Here is an 18389-nt window from a genome sequence, read left to right on the forward strand (position 1 = left end):
TGGTCATAAAATTTCCAGGCAGACCAAAAAAAGCCTATAATCTAGACTGCCTTGTTCAAATTGTAGGTGGGTTTATGTACTCGTTTATGAGCGCTGATGAAAAGACCCGTCTAGACCAAAATGAGATATGATACAGACTTTGGCTTGTTCAACTGATGAAAAGACTCAGGCAGACCAAGTAAAACTATGAGCCAGACGTAGGTGCTCAAAATAAGAGAGACAAAAGTATTCTTTGAAACCTATTTTTAAAGCCTATAAAAATACCAAAAACATAATTTTAAACCCAATTTTTAAAGATTTATATATATATATATATATATATATATATATATACAAATCCCAAAAACACACTTTTAAAATGCTTTTTTAGGAAAAAAATAAATATCAAAAATCACAATTGAGAGCCTATTTTTGACATCACAAGTCCTTTTTGAAGAACAAAATAAAATGAATAATTAAACTAACTCATCAAACAATTACTGTTTTATCCACTTTTTATGGGCTTACAGGCACAAAGGAGGAGGCACAATAAAATACACACTCTTACATGGTTTGAGTTTTTTAAACTAAATCATTTTCTTTTTGACAAAAGTATCTGTTGAAAAAAGTAAGACTAATAAAAAATCTGTTTACACCTAAAGCATCGAAAGCTGAGTTGTAAATAAATCTTATTACATCACCATTAAAATCAATAGGTCTACCATGTTCACCCTTGACAAAAAACTCAATGCATTCATTTCTATCTTTTGTAGCTTTTGGTTATAAAACGTTTGTTGGAATATCAAATATCATATAAATGATAGTTCAGTTGGAATAATTGTATATATTATATCATTATCTTTACCATTATTAATAATAGCAGTTATAATAAAACAGTAGACATTATTCTATTAAACACAATTATATCAACAATTTTGTTGCTCTATATTCATCTCAACGATAAATTTGTATATTAAAACCTGTTAATATTGAATTATTTTAGATTAAAACCTATAAGGCCTTTTTTATGCATCTTACAATTCATTGTAATTTTTATCAGCTTCTATTATAACACATAATTTTTTTGTTTTTTTATTTCAGCTAATTCAGATTACTCATCCGATCCAGGTTTTTTAACAGTCCTTGGTAGTGGTTTTATATTACTTATAAAACAGTTTCATCTAAAGCATATATAAACCTGTTATTGTCTTCAGTTGCATTAAACACTGAATTGCAAACCGATAATCTAATTAATCCCAATCTACTTGTATCGAATATAGTATCAATAAAATGAAATCTTTCTAATGCCTTTGACATTCTAATTTAAATTCTATGCTCATCTTTAACCAGAGTTAAAGCATCAGATGTCTTTTTTAGTTCAAATAGTTGGAGTTCTTGTGGCATCTTCGAAAAGTTACAATTATTTTAAATCATAAAATGGACTTTAAAATAAAAACAACTCATTGTAAAGATATACATAAGAGTAAGATTACAAAATATAACCTTAATAAACTAGCAACAATCAACACAGTTAAGAATATCTGATTATCATTCTCAGTGGAGAACAGAACAGTTTAAATATACATGACTCGTTTTTAGAAATAGAGTTTATTGTATCAGATAAAGCCGGTGTTTTCTTTTCAATTGGAGCTATATTAGGTTAGGTACTTATGGTTTACCAGCACTATATAGTTCAGTTAGAATTGAAACTAGTGGTTGTTAAACAAATGAATATATACATCATTGTCACCCCAATCTATTCAAGTATAAGTTATTAAATGGTACTTATGATGAAAATGAAAGCGGTTTGTTTAGTTAGAAGTCGTACTGAGCGATATAGTCAAGTATCAAGTGATCATGCTTCTGCTGAACGTGGTAATATGTATAGGATGATTGAAATGAGTGATCTATTTGGTTTCATTAATTATTTAGAAAAAAAACACAATGGATTAGGCTTTGGAGTAATTTTAAAAGGGATAATTATATAGAGCAATGTTTAGAGTTAAAGCTTAGCCTGGTGCAGTAGCTAAAGATGATAACATCACTATTAGAGATATAAGATGTTGTGGAACTTCAATAGATCCTAATTATGCAGAAATATTCATAGCATTCAAAATCTTTTCTCATTGTTTAAATAATATGAACAGTTTACAATCATTAAAATATTCTTTCTATCTAATGAAATTAAATTTTGTTTAAAATATGTCGTATTGCAATTATCATGTTGACCCCTGTAGAAGTACCCGTTAATTACTGGTTTTCTTGATCTTACCTCATCAAATATAATTAGTTTCTTCTTATCTTTAGTTAGCTGATCTGGTGGAGATAACTCTTGTATAGTTTTAAAAACTCAATACCTGCATTATCATTTACACAGCAAATCAGTGAAATGGTTAACCTTGTTGAGTTTTCTAGGGACTCTGCCTCTAGGTCGGTTACGGACGAAGTTTATTCGAAAGATATCTTCATATTGATTACCAGTAGGTCCAATGATATTAAGTTTATCAAAAAATTTTTTTTTTAAACAGCAATTTTTTCAGAAGCTTTCTATTTCACTGAAAACGCCACTGCATGTATCAGCAAAGCTGCAACTTCGTTGATCAATATTACTAACAACATTATTACTGTCATTAAAACTTTTATCACTATTACTATTACTATCAGCATAGCTGTGACCTTTTTGATTCACGAAGAGACAGCTTTGCTGATAACTATCGGCATTGCCGCCACTACATGGATAACTATAACTATCACAATCTATAAAACACAAACAATAATACTTTCGATATGACTATTTGATTAACCTAACTATTCAATGCAATCCGTATTTTAAATCCGATATCAGAAAAATCCACTAACTAGAACATTTATAATCATTTAGTTCCGCAATAAGCTTCATCAACTTGTTGTATCTTATCATCAGATCCTAAATCAAGGCTTATATCAAGAATTTTTGGTGATGTCTCTATATCATAATTAATAATGTGATAAACACTATCATTCCTTTTCATAACCCGACCACAACGACCACAATCAGCAGGACGTTGGTTAAAATTTGTATAAAACTTGGTTCAATGATTGTTAATGGTATCTGATCTCTCATTACTAATTCAAATGTTGTTATACTTATACAATAACTTATTCTTTACAAGTCAACATTACTCATTTCTTCATTCTTAATATTATAAGCATTAAGAAACTCTTCGAATGTTAACATAAGCGTTTTTATCCCACTAAAAACGAAGTGAGCTTCAACATTAATAGTTTAATAGGAGTTACCTTTATTTTCTTTTAAGATTCAGCACCAGATGAATATGCTAAACTAGATAAGGTATCAAAGTGATAAGACCGTTAGTGATTCAAAACTAGGAAAAGAAACAACTCACATAGTTAATTATGGTGCTTATAAACTAGGTAAAACAAATTTTATTAGACAGTATTTAGAAAAAAATGACACTAGCGATGACACTAACGACGACACTGACGATGGCACTAAGGATGACACTAACACCAACACTAACTAATAAGAAACTGATTGTGGAGGATTACACAATACCTAATATCAAGGACTTCAAAAGAACAGCATAGAAGACGTTAAAATATGTGTTATGGTTCTTGATGATATTGTTGATGAGTTAAGAGAAATGGAATAGGATTGAATGATACAACTGGTGGACATTTTGGTATAAAAATGACCACAATGTGTGACAAAGCATGTCATGTGAGTGATCTATTTAGATACAATACTAGTACATTGTTTATAACAATAGATAACTGTCCAGCATTCTGGGAACAGATGGTAAATGTAAACTTATATTCCACAATATTACTAGTAGATATGACAGTAACAACACACTTCATCATTCAAGATAAAAACATATATATTTTGTATGATTTAAAAGTAGGTGTGTCCCTTTTTAATTTATAGAATAATCTAACAAGTGATGAAACACATCCTGCAAGAATAATATATGAAAAATAAGAATGATATCTGATTTTGCTGAATAGAATATTAGTAAAATTAACTATAAATTATATTTTTTAAGAAATATTTAAAAATCAAAGGTATTAAGATCGGAGATGATGTTCTAACTAACGATAAAATTAGAGCACATTTCTTTTCAACTGCATCACATGTACTTAGGTTTGTTGGTTTGTGGACCATTTACGGTCTTTAATCATTTATTGTCAAGTCCAGATCCCAAAATGAAAATTGTTGGTACTGAATTTGGTACAAGGGCTACTACGTTTCATGGAGCTGATATCATTACTAACAGAACATGAAGGGTTATGGTGAATATGAAAAAAATACTAATGATCATATTCAAGATGATAAAATTAATAACAACCTTATAAAAAAGAAAGTTGGAAAATGATTATACTGAACAAAAAACCTCTCTCAAACAATCTATTGACGATATTAACAAAGCTTTAATAAGAGAGATATATAATAGAACTTAATTGAATATCAATGTGCAAATGCTATGAGAAATCTAGACCATTTAACGATTAACAATAGATCTTTTGCTAAAACTATTAAGTATGTATACAGAAAACTTCTTTAATTTTGATAAAGACATAAGAGACAGTAGATATGATTATCCAACATTTAATGCCACTGGAAAAGTTATACTCAAAAAATCACTTGTATCAAAACATAATGTTGATGATATAATCAAGCGTTTTCCCATATAAGAAAGGAATACGGTCATGCGTGTTATGAAACGTTGGTTGACCTTTTTTTAATGGTTTCACCTTTTTGGAAAAAATCATAAAGATAAAATTTCTATTCGTAATACTTGTAGTAAATGAGCTTTCAATGGTGATTGTAAAAAAAATTAATGCAAACGAAAACAAAACTCAGATACCATCATATAGATAAAACAAATGTAAACTCTGGTTTCAATTCAAGTACTAATAAAAGTATCAATTCAAAAACTATTCAAGTTTCAATCCAAGTAATAATCCAAGTACTAATCTGGAAGTCAACCTATGTCATCCCCAGTACTAATCCAAATACTAATCCAAAATCTAATCCATGTGCTAATTCAAGTAGTAATATAAGTGTTAATCCAAATACTAAACCAATTACTAAATCCGTTATTAATCCAAGTGTTAATCCAAGTTTTTTTTCCAGGTGTTAATCAGCTACTAATCGAAGTACTAATCCATGTACTATTCCACGTGTCAATCCAAGTATTAATCCAACTACAAATTCGAAATTCAATCCACGTACTTATCAAAGCGTCAATTTCAGTACTTATCCAATAACTAATCCAAGTGTTAATCCAAGTGTTAATCCAAGTGTTAATCCAAGTGTTAATCCAAGCGTTAATCCAAGTGTTTATCCAATTACAAACACAAGAGCTAACCCAAGTGTTAATCCAAATACTAATCCAAGTTCTAATGCCAGTGTTAATCCAAGTACTGGTGCAGGTGTTAATACAAGTGTTAACCCAGGTACTAATCCAAGCAGTAAACCAGGTGTTAGTCCGAGTGTAAATCAAAGTGATATAAATAGTGGTATGAAACTTTTCATTATACCTGATTATGTCACCAAAAAACGTGTAACACTAGTTTTATTAAAATAAACCTATAGGACACAATTAATAAAAATAAGTTGACAAAAGCAAACAAAAGTAAACAATGTTGAAAAAAGCGATGTTTTTGGAATGTTTTTCACAAATTCCGTGGAAATCAAATCGAAACTTTCTTTTTAGGTAGGCTACTGAAGTGTAATATTACATGTAAAAGGTTGAAACACAAATGTTCCCTCTTCCTTTATGACATTAGAGCATATTAGCTATCAAAATGGAGCAAAAAAATTAAAATATTTGAATGAAATGTCATTCAAAAAATTCATAAAAGTTTCCTTTAATTAAACCTAAAACTTATTAAACCAAAATGTTGCTATTGATATATTTTGTCGCATCACATATAGCTAATAACTAAAAAGATCTGCCCATGGTCTTAGACGTTTTTTTGTATATTGCACTTAATATTCGAAAATCTCAAACAAGTCTTATCATGTCAGTGTTGTTCAGTGGGAAACGTAAAGCGTTACTTTTAGTTCAACGCAACTCGATATGTTCATAGTATTTGACTAAAGCTTGGCCAAAACGCGCGCTCATTTTACCAATCAACTTCTGAAATTTTGAAAGTTTGAATTGCGCGCCTATTATAAGAGACTCGTGTGGAATAGAACGAAATTCGCCATTTGAAGTTGAATTACATGTTTATGAAAATTGTCATCATCTCTGCTAACTTTTGAATCTTGAATTTTCCAACTATGGTTTTCAATTGCAAATATTGTTCGGCTACTTTTGCTACAATGGTAAATCAATCTCGCCATGAGAATGGCTACCACCCCGACGAAGTAGGTTTACAAGTCTTTACCTGTTGTATTTGTGCATTCACTTGTAGAAAGCTTTCGGAACTGGAACAACACATGAGGACTTGTCATCAAAAACTTACATACTGTTGTTGGTCCTGCTATATGGGTTTTAACGACACCAGACTATTTGCTCAGCATATGAGTTCTTTGCATTCTTTACCTGTCTTTGGCGATCAATTTCAACCAACTCAAGCGCCGGCTGAAACTGCTTTTAATGGTACCCTTCAGAGCTACCATCTGCCGCCATCAACAACCCAAGCAAACACAGACCTTTCTCAGTTTATGCTCCAGCATAAAATATATAACGATTCGCTTATAGAACAAAAACTCTCACAAGGATCGCAAAAAGTTCAATTTAGTGCTCATCTTCAACTCCGAAAAGCAAGTCAAAACGAATATCAGGAAGATGAGCTTAATGAAATTTATGCAAACTCGCTCATGAAAACCGTTTACAGTCAGGGACTTAGCAGTGAGACCTTCTGGACTATGGTAGAGAAGATGATGATAGTGCTAACGACATTTGCTTCAAATGGTAGTGGTTGGGTGCTTGAGAAAGTTATCAAAGTAACTGTGAACTTTGCCCGCTGCCGACCTATAACCGGCTCTTCTTTCATTGCATTACCTTCAAAATTACAAAAGTGCCGCGGTTTACTTAATATTCGTAACCACGAGGACGCAAATTGCTTCCTTTACTGTTATATTGCTGCATATCATATGCACAGCAATATTAACTTAGATCAACCAGGAAGGAACTACAACACAGACAAAACTTCACCCGAAACTTACAAGCAAGCCAACCTTCATCAACCAACTGGACACTTCGATATGCCCATGGGGCTAGAAGACATCAATCAGTTCGAAAATCTCAATGAATTTCTAATCAAAGTTTTTGGGTATGATGGTAGAGACTTAATTCCACTCAGATTGTCAAAGTTTGTCTTAAAACTCACAATGGATCTATTGCTTTTATACGAAGCTGACTGTTACCATTATGTTTTGATTACCAACTTGGTTAGAGTATTCTGTCAACTCCGAAATACCAAATTCCGCTTTGCGTTTCATATTTGCCGGAATTGTTCCTGGTTGTGTGAAGAAGGCCTTGCAAAGCTTACCGAACATATAGAGACCTGCTGTGAAAATGCGCCTGCTATTGTTCGATTACCAGCTCCGGGAAATTTTTTTTATAAATTCAAAGACTTGGCCGCTACCTGGTTTGTTCCATTAGTCATTTACTTTGACTTCGAATCCTTCTTGTGTCCAGTAGCAGGATGCACGCCCCTCGGAAACAACGCATACACAAGAGTTATTGAAAAACACGAGCCCTGTGGGTTTTCACTTGCGATAATTGATCACAACTCAACAAAACCCATCTTCTTCCACTTGGACAGCTCTGCAGATTGCATTACCAAGTTTGTAAACATGTTACACACACTAGTCAAGGATATATACAAGCGCAAACGAGCTTTACCTTTCTTCAGAGGTGACCATAGCCAGTATCCGAAAAGTGCAGCTAGCGAATGTTGGATATTTAACAAAGCCTTTGATGATAACGATGAACAGTCGTCAATTGATCTGGATCACTGCCACTACAGCGGAAAATTTCTTGGCTGGGCTCATGAAAAAGGCAGCCGAGCACGAAGGAACGTCAATTTTACCCCTGTGGTGGACATAATATACACAATTATGATCTTCATCACACTTGTTTAGGCCTGCAATCTTGTGAGCCAACAACCACTGTAAGTGTAATTCCATCTACTGATGAAAAATACATTTCCATGAATTTTGGAGTGCTCGTGGAGACCATAACCCTAGATGATGGAAAAACTGATCAAAAAGTATGAAAATCTGAGGTTTATTGATTCATTCAAAATGATGAATTCGTCTCTCGAAAAGTTGGTTGACATTTTACCAAGAGAGCATTTTGGAATACTTGCTTCTATCTTTCCTAACCTATCCTCAACAGAATTGAAGCTCCTCCAGCAAAAAGGATAATACCCCTATTTATATGTTAGCAGTCGAGAAATGTTCAGCAAAAAATCCCTACCGCCACTTAATGAATGGCGTAACACTTTAGAAGCAAACGCAGTAAAAATAACTCAAGAAAACTTGAACCACGCCAAGATGATGTGGAACACTCTGAAATGTGAAACTCTACAAGACTACCACGACGCATACCTGAAAACCGATTGCGCTCTTCTCGCATGCGTTTGTGAGTTCAACAGAGAGCTCCGCTTCTCCACATACAAACTCGATTGCATGCACTTTTACACACTGCCAAATATGGCTAAGGAAGCATCCTTGAGAATATGCAAGGCAGAAGTTGAATTGCTCACAACGCGAGCACCTCGAATTGATAGAAGGCGCAGTACCTGGGGGAGTATGTTCAGTCTACGAGATGAGAAAGTTTACTGCAAATAATAAATATTTACCAGATTATGACTCTTCACTACCCTCGACATTTGGCTTCTGCATGGACGCAAATAACCTGTACAATGTCGTCATGCAGAATGAAAAACGCCCCCAATCAGATTTTACGCTAAATTCTGATATTACACTGCCTGAGATACTAAACCGCCCTGATGATAACCCTATCGGTTACATTGTGGAAGTCGACTTGCATTATCCAACAAGTCTACACGATTACCATCAGGACTTCCCCCTCGCACCATCAAAAAATACTGTTGAGGATGACTGGCTCAGCGACTACCAAGATTTGTGAGAGGGTCATAACTTACCGCCCTCAAAAGTTCCAGATCTGTTGCAGATTTTTTTCGACCAAGAACATTATTTGCTGCATTACAAGCTGTTGAAACTGTATGTTAACTTGGAAAATGCATCGTGTGCTACAGTTTACTCAAAACAATTGGTTAACACCCTATACAACCCTGAAGAGTGAGAAGAGACAAGCGGATTCAGATAAATTTGAGGAGAGTTTCTATAAACTTATGAACAACGCCGTTTATGGGAAGAACTGCGAATCGAAACGTCAACGGATGAAAATCGAGCTTACGAGAGACGCAAGACGAAACCTAACCATATTAAGCAAGTTTGAGTTTGATAAATTCAAAGTTTTTAGCGAGAACATGGCAGCTCTCTCCTCCCGCCCAAGAAAGATCTATTGGGATACACCAACTATAGTAGGGGCCACAATACTTGATCTAGCGAAATTCTACATGTATCAGTTTCACTATATAACAATGCGATCTTCATTCGACTGTCGATTACTCTATAGTGATACTGATAGCTTGCTATACCGGATCAATTGTGAAGATCTCTACCGTGAACTGGAGGAGAGCAATGTTCTTGATCAGTTTGACTTCTCAAATTACCCAGAAGATCACAAACTGTACAGCGATGAAAATAAACGCGTCGTCTTAAAATTCAAAGACGAATTTGCCGGGGATTATATAAAAGAGTTTATGTGCCTGAAGCCAAAACTTTACAGCATTACTTCCGCTAGTGAGTATTTTACGTTTAATGATTCAAGAAAAAACTAACAAAGTAACAACTAACCTAGTATGATTGTAATGATTTGACTGCTTTTTTCTTTTCATAGGTATCCGAAAAATGTTCGCCAAAGGAACAACCAGAGCAGCCCAAAATTTGCTTCGACATGCAGACTACAATAATACGCTTGTGACTGGTAGTACACTGCGCGCTGAAAATACAAGGATTGTTTCGGAAAAGCATGTTTTACAAACGGTTTCAACAAATAAAATATGTCTCTCTGCTTTTGAAAATAAACGCCACATTTTGAACGGGGGAATTAAAACACTACCATTTGGCCACTAAAAAATTGATCACTGCCGAGTCGAAGATTTTTCTTGGGATAGCGATGAAGTAGAGTGGGACTACGAAAATGTGGAAAATTATGCTCACCTTCTCCTAGATTTGAGTCTAAACTGGGACCATAATAATAGTTTTGTTGAGCCGGATACAACAACAAGTGAAAGCCCGGAAGAATGGGATACACTTGACCCGGGATTTGCAATGACTAGTATTATTAACGATGAACATATTGATAGCGATGATATTGTTGACTTTGATGCTACCACCAGCTCCAGCTCTTCCTCCCCTAACCCATTCATTAATTTTGAAGCTAATGAGTGCAGTGAAAGTAGTAGCGATTATGAAGAAGAACCAGCATTTAAAGTTGCGCGCAGACAATTTACTTAAGACCTAATTGCCTAAACTGCGCCTTTTGAATTCCCAACCGCGTAAATTTTGTGTTTAAGAGTGCTAAAATACGTTTCAATAAATTGTTCACTTAGAGCTCTTATCGGAACGAAATTGAATTTAGAACAAATTTGGCTGTTTGACCGAAAACAAGTTTGCCGCCTTGGAAATAGTCTTACATAATCACATCTGGTAAGAATGGAAGTTAATCCCTTTCCGTCTAGGATAACCCCCTATTATCCGATGTAAAAGTATCGTAGGATAATCCCCCCTCTCTTGAGACAGTATTTACTTACTACTTCTGTTTCTTCTTCTTATTCTTCCTCTGCTGCTTCTTCTTCTTTATTTTCCGATAGGAAACACCAGAGATTATGATGAACGAGGTTAAGTCTGATCAAGGCAGATCACCGTTTGGTTGGGTCAGTTTGAACAGTTTAAAACGAGCAGGTGTGTAAAACGATCTAAAGTCTAATCATTTCTGATTATCGTCCCGATCGGTTTGGTCTTGCCTGATTATTGTCTGGATATGGGTCTGATCATTAACACGCACCGCACAGCCTTGGTCGCTTCGATTTTATTAGTATATAGTTAAACCCTTGATTAAGGTGTTGTTCTGTGAATATATAACCCAGTCATGAATTTACATCAACTGCTTTCTTTTTCAGGGAAGTGAGAGGACCTTTCAAAGTTGGATGGGGCTGTGAGTATCTTCAGTTTAATAAGCAAAATGAAGTTAGCATGGTCCTCTGAGTATGGCGCTCCAATTCAAACTCGCGATGACCTCGAAAATGTAGACCTTGTAACCATTGCGGAACATATATCATTTTAGCATTTGGGCTGCGGTCCCAATAAGGAGAGGTAATGCGCCAAATTTATACACTAGTCGGGTGTGGGTGGATATATAAAATAAAGCCATCATTTCGATGCTTTTTTGGTTATTTTAAATTCAACAAAATTCACTTTATATGACTTGAAACCTTGAATTTAACCACATAAAAGGAAACCCTTGTGAATGGATCAAACTTAATCCCACTGGTGCACATTTCTTCGATTTTCTAATATCTTATACTGTTTTAATTCAATGTGATAAGTTTCTAAGTGTTTTAATATGCTATATGCACCAGAAAACAAATTATTATTAGTATTATAATAGTTAAATCCGCTGATTTAATGTTTACTTCTAGGCGCTGAATGTGCTGAATAACAAGATTTTCATCTTTTATCAAGCCAGAACGCCAAAGAAGTCTAAATTTGGAAAAGAAAATCAGCAAGCAAATTAGCCAAAACTTGGATCAAAGAATTTAACAACACTCCACTACCTTTACCGATTAAAAAAAGTCTCTTTATCGATAACAATTTTACCATATTTCATCAAATACCATATTTCTCATAAAATGAATTGAAAATGAGCATGAAAACAACGGAAATCAGTCGAGTGTGAACAAAATTTTCAATTTCGATATTTCCTTGGAAAAACAAAATTCGAAGAAGTCTTTTATTTCCTATTCTACGCTGGACGAACTTTCTAATGATACCACTCACAACTCATTATAATGAATACAACGATAGGCGACAAATGACACATAATACAACTTGATGATATATTTCCTCCTCCCAGGAAAGGGTCGGAACAAAAATTGTAACATCTAAGTGAGATAAGTTAGAGTGCACAAAAGTACGGTTACCAAGTATTATTTTTACTAGTTCACTATTTCGCCATGGCTTGCTGGCCACAGACATTCTCAGTGGGTACCATGACCATTCACACAATTGGGTTTCTCCCAATGCCATTTTAGCCAATGCCAAGATACCCGCAAGCTGCCATTTTTCACAATGCCGTTTTACCACAACGCCAATTTTTTTTTTTACTCGTTTGCTAAAATTATTGGAATGACTATTTAGCCGACTATGAAATCAAATGACCCGTGGGATTTAAAACGAATCTATCACATCCGATCATCGGATAATTTAACGAAAATCAAAGAGCCGTGGTAAGGTAGCATTGGGCAAAATGTCATGGATCCCTTAATTTTGAAATCAGAAAAATCAGAGCGGAATTTGAGGGGAATAAATGTGGAACTGAATAGGAATAGAAGCGGAATTGCAAATTGTCTACTCTTCCTCTCTTATTTTCGTTTGAAACGGTGTATTTTCAACTAAAATCTGCTCACACCATCTCTATAAATTCCAAAAAATGAAAAGTTATACTTCCGTTTCCTGTGTGTATGGGAGTGCTTATCTGTTTTTTGAATTGCTTTCGTAAACAAAATATTTTTGTAACTTTAATTGAGAACTTGTGTTTTGCCTGCATTCGTTGTTATATTTGCAGTCTGGAAACTTCATTTCTCCAATCATGGATCTAATTGTCGTCCTGATGTGGCATAGGTTAACCTATTTAAGCATTCAGTTGATACTGAACTGCTCTCATATTGATTTTTTTTGTTTTTAGAGAGTACCAGTGTTTTTTTGAACTTCCCACTCTATCAACTTGTTTCAGCCATCTTGTTGCTTGGTCTCACAAAACGGTTATTTTCTAGCGGAGTTAATGGTTTGTTGGCATTGATTCTACGGGTTTTCATAGTTTTCTTTCTTAATTATTTGATCAATTGGCACAAATTTGAGATCTTTTTTTCCTGTATTGTCACAAAATTGCAAAAAAACAAATAACAATTAATATTGTTGCCGTCAAGAAGATACGGCGTTATTGAACGTATCTGAGGTTTTTTTATGGAAAGGAGAAGCGAAGCTCATAATGAATAGCCAAAAAGTCTCAGGCAGAAAAAAGATCCACGCATGGAGAATTATTCAAGAATATTCTTTTTCTAGATTATTCGGAAATGTTTGCTAACTTAAAATTTAGTTATATTTTCGCAAGTAATAGCCTGTTTTAAAATAAAATAATAATTAGATCCTTCTATTAAATTGAATACTTTGTATAACTCATTAAAAAATTGAAAAAATTAATAAATACTTAACTTACCAGCTAATATTTAAAGACATCTTATATTAGAAATTTTCACTCGTTTGATATCATTTTGTTAATGGTGGTGGCCATTTTTGGCATGACAATCACTTTTTTAATTTTCCTCATTTTAGCGTGTGATACACATTTTTCGTTTGCACTAAGTGAGACAGGAAATGATAGTTTTTAGTCATATATCAGAGTAACTTCGTCGCAGATGTAGAGAATATAGAGTAGTGGATAGAACTAGGATACCAGTTAGACACACGACTTGTCCCATTTCACTATACGCGGAAAGCGTATAGGGATTGGTACAAGTTGGGTGGATGGCTGGTATCCCTGTTCTATCCACCACTCCAAATCAGACCCAAAGTTTTTTTTTGCGACAGTGAGGTCTGATATGGGTAGTTGCTCAAAGGCGTTTTTCCTTATTAGCAATTACTAATGCGATGGTCCTCCCTATAATTGGTTACCCACCCGTTCTTCAATTCGGTCTAATTGGCACGTTGTTAACTTCTGGAAATTAGATGGTGTAACCGAGGGCAACACGATTGTTGCGAGGAAAAGTGACAGTGGGAATGAACCAAAGTGATGAGATTTTATCACTGATATCCCAGCTTGCACAAAAGCCTGTATCATACACGAATACAGCTGGTTTTTTAAATTTTGGAACACTTTTCTTGAAACAGGTCTCTTACAACACTTTTATTGAAACAGGTCGGGTCATGAGAAAAAATGGCATTTGAGAGTAAAATTGCTCCATTAAATCTACGATTGGCAATGTTATAAATCACTGTGGTTTGAGAAAAAAAAATTATGCGGAAAATTTTTGTGGCAATTGAGACAACCTTAGCTGTTTGTGACCAATTTAGCAAATGTCTACCAGCTTCAGGATTTAAAAGCAAAAGCATCATTTGTAATTTTCATATGAAAATTTCAGATTCTCTCGACACCGAATTCAGCCCGGGAACTGACTGTTCTGTGGAGCTTCCAGCTACAGTAACAGAAGTAGATGTCGTTTTAACTGGTCCCTCTGGACTCACAATCCAATGGGGCTATCTACAGACAAAAAGTGGGGAGCTCCGTTTCAGTGATGGGCCTTACGTGCTGACTGGAAGTGCTCTAACTATAATAACTGGTGCTCCTTAAGTCACAAAAAGTATCTTTGTCGAGTATAACAACAATTTGCCAAAAACTATGTGCCCAGTGAAATCAAACTCTCGCTCTCTCTTACAACGCGGTCTCCCTCAATGATTTTGGCTCGCTCGTTTTGGCCAAATTTAACTACAAGTTCAGAATAAGAAGAGTCCAGATTGGTCTTTTTATGATGAGCCGCCTAAACTCTTGCAACAAGTGGGAGCCTTTTTAATGTGCAGTTCTACTATTTTTATTTTACCTGACCAAAGTGAGGAGAATAAACACAAACATTTTACATGTGGAAAAATAAAAAAAACGCTGATGAAATGAGATTCATAAACTGCTGATCTGCTGTATTGATAGCCACCGTTATGTTAACCAAGTTAATTGTCAATTAAAAAAACAGTGAAACGAACTTTGAAATGTCTTGATATGATTCTTGAAAAAAACTCATGATATGCATCACGAACTTGCAATATCCTTATTGCACGTAACTCAGTTTCATTTTTTGAAGTATTCTTGTTTTTGATATGTTGACATGTCATTAAATATAAGTTGAGTGATTCTGTTTGAAGTCACTGAGAATTTCTGGTCTTTATCAGGAACCCCTACGCTGTTCGAAATGTGGAGCCAGACTTTCGAAGTGACTTCTGCAGAGTCATGTAACTTTACTGAAAAGAAAACGAAACGGGTAAGCTTTAAAATAACGAAAGTTCATGGAAGTCAACTTCTTTGTAAGTACATAGGAATTTCTGTTACTGCGCTTTTTTGGCATTTTGAAATAAGCAGGTAAGTGTTCTATTTTTTGTTGAATATAAGCTGAGCAGGATCCTTATTTAAATTATCCTATGTCAAGAAACGATAAATGTGAATTTGAAAGTCATCGCAGGATGCATCAAGTTTCGTTTCATTGCCAACCCAAATTTAAACGACCCTTGCTCGCATGTTATGTTATCGGCAACTCTTTCAAAATACCATAAAAAACATATTCCAGGGCAAAGTGTTGTTGTAATTGGTTGTTAAGTATCATTACCTAATTCATTAGTGATATTTATAATAATCTTTCTGAAATGTTTGATATATATTGACAGCCATGAAAAAAAAAACAAATGTTACAATATTAAAACACATAATATAGTTTTCTAAACTTAACTGGTCAAACTCAAATAGATTGTCTAGAATGTACAAAGCATGCGTTGAAATTAATTAGGAAGTTGCTAATCCATATAACTAATCCCAGTGTTTCTGGAAACTCTAAACGCGTAGAGCCGTACAAAAAATTTTGACAGTCTGAAAGGTAAAATCAAATTGTGCATCTCACAATTAAGATCAATGACAACTTGGCAAATCTTAAACTACAAAACCTCTTCTTACGAGCAGAAAATTGTTGAGTCAGATGTTTATTGTGGTATTAATATCCAGTCAGAAGTAAACCTTTCAAGTAATATCTTAAAATCGAAGGTCTTTTAAAATAAATAAATCTGCTTCGTGGTTTTCCTAGCTCTCTCTTTTGAATGGCATCCCGGACTGGCTGGACTCTCGGACAAAATCAGTACTGAACCATAGTATTTCAATTCCGTATGCTTACTCTGACTAGTACTATGATCATGTCATATTTTAGACTTTTCATGACAAAACTCAGAACAAAAAAATTGACTTAATTTAGACTTCAGCATGGTAAAAGTACAGTCTGAAAAAGCTATTCACATTGACAGTTTGAAGTCTGAAAATGCTCTTCGCAGTGCAAAAATTGTCTAAAAATTTGTCGAAAAAACTTTTTTAATGCCCTTACTGATGACAATATAACCTCCGTTATTGCTAATTAATTACTACTTAAAATTCTGAGGTCTTTTAAGAAACAGACAAGCATCAACTTCAATTAAGAAAACTTAAAGACGCAAAAATAGCCATGTGAATGCAAGAATTTCACCACTTTACTATAAATTCCTCAAATACAGACAAAATAAGTGCACTCATGTGCATATAACCACCATAATGTGGGTCAAAATGATATTGCAGATTATCACTAAAGTCATTGCGCTTTATTGCTCGAGGGTTATCCCAAATTTTGCTCAAAAAGTTGTTCTGCTGTATCACAAAAGAGCATGGGCGAGAAATCTGTTCATAAGAAGACACTAACAACTTATCGTTTCGCCTCCACCCTTGTGACCGATCTCAAGTTTCACCTAATGGCTTCAAGTTTTGATTAGTTCATTAATAACCATATCAACCTAAAATGATACAAAGTGAAAGGCGCATGGGAATAATCAAGCTTTCTTCACGCTGTTCTTTTTGTGGGATTGTTTCAATGAAAGGGATTGAATAATTTTATCTGCTTCGTAACCACAGTTCCCAAACACCCCCCCCCCACCCGTCCCCGTTCCCCGGTTTTTGACCCGTTATCGGTTACTCCAATTTGACTCATCCCTTTACTGTTTCATCCATTGGATTGCAGTTGCATTGGATTGCATTGGATTCCATTTGTATATCGTCGGCCCAGATTTGTCTATTTTCGTCGAAGCTAATACTAAGACATTCACACAAAACTCTGTTACAATCTCAAATAAAAACCATAAGAATCTGATGTTTTTGCACAAATTTGTCAAATTCCAGGAACTCGGCGTGTATTTACTGGTTTTGGCGGGTTTTCTGCTAATCTTAATACGTTTCTTCCAACCTTTTAAGATTGTAATTCATTGTCGTGCTCAAAAAGTGCATCGCCCAAAATTTCGTTTTTTTTCAAAATTTTTATAATTTATCATGATTTTTCTATAAACATCATGGGAATCAAAACCAAGAGTGATCAGTCTATTTTCAGAAAAAAAAGTTTCTATGGCACTTGTACTGCACATCATGATTTGAAAGATACCCTTAGGATACACTGATACAGTACTGGGCCGACGATATACAATTGAAATCCAACGTTTCAGCACTGAATTACTATGGCACTAAGGTCCGGGATGATAATGACTTCAACATTGAACCTCTCAAAATCATAGCACTGAAATTAGCAGAAATTGGCTTCGTCAGTGTTTTCTTACCAACTGGGAAATTTGAGACCTGGGAAGTACCCCCAAGGCTATCTGAACGCAGTAATTTCAGACTGTTTTCTCGACTCTCTCATATGAATATGGCTGGCCGAAGAGAATTAACCGTCACTTTCAATTTGTGGTCTGGCTCGAAGTCCAAAACAATCAGAAATGAGTCAGCTGGCGTAGAAAAATCGTCAGGTAATCTCGTCCTGTAACATAAAAGACAGGTAATCAGCTAACAACAAATCTAAAAACAAAGACAGGTAATCAGCTAAAAACAACTTATTTGGTCTCTCACGCCGTAGTTGAGGGACATGTCGGCTCGAACACATCATGATAAAGCATCAGAACCAGTCGTACTAAAAACATCTGATTTGCAATGGCATGTTTTGTAAAACAAATATCCAACGTTATAGTCTATTGTTACAAGCAGACCAGAGGCATAGTGTAGGCTGCGGGCTGAGTTTGGCGAAGGGTTTTCCTTCTACGCGCTCTGGTTTTCAAGAAGTGGATTCAGTTCAGCTTCAACTGATATTTTCTCATTTCATGTTTTTTTTCAGTGTGCAAGGCTGTGGCACCCACTTTTTTCCTGATTCTTCATGAATCTTTTTTTCATTCCAGACGTGTCTTCTACACCCCCGAAGGAGTTGACTGACCTCTGCAAAAGACTGAGATAGCATTTTTGCTGAGCGGCTCACATATATTGTTT

The 18389-nt window shown here is 34.8% G+C and overlaps 2 protein-coding genes across 2 annotated transcripts in view; both read left to right on the top strand.

Annotated features, from left to right (window-relative positions):
- Positions 1 to 15009, top strand: part of LOC142349679 (uncharacterized) — a 78530-nt gene extending 63521 nt beyond the window's left edge. The window contains exons 4-5 of the mRNA XM_075401402.1: positions 11215 to 11249; positions 14452 to 15009. Coding sequence (XP_075257517.1) covers positions 11215 to 11249; positions 14452 to 14660 — 244 coding nt within the window. The 3' untranslated portion in view covers positions 14661 to 15009. The remainder of the gene's footprint in view (positions 1 to 11214; positions 11250 to 14451) is intronic.
- Positions 1 to 18389, top strand: part of LOC142349136 (cysteine-rich venom protein-like) — a 319707-nt gene that overhangs the window by 293503 nt on the left and 7815 nt on the right. The window lies entirely within an intron of this gene.

The sequence above is a fragment of the Convolutriloba macropyga genome, chromosome 11 (genome assembly GCF_964194025.1).
Source record: "Convolutriloba macropyga chromosome 11, txConMacr16.3, whole genome shotgun sequence".
In the NCBI taxonomy this organism is placed as follows: Eukaryota; Metazoa; Xenacoelomorpha; order Acoela; family Convolutidae; genus Convolutriloba; species Convolutriloba macropyga.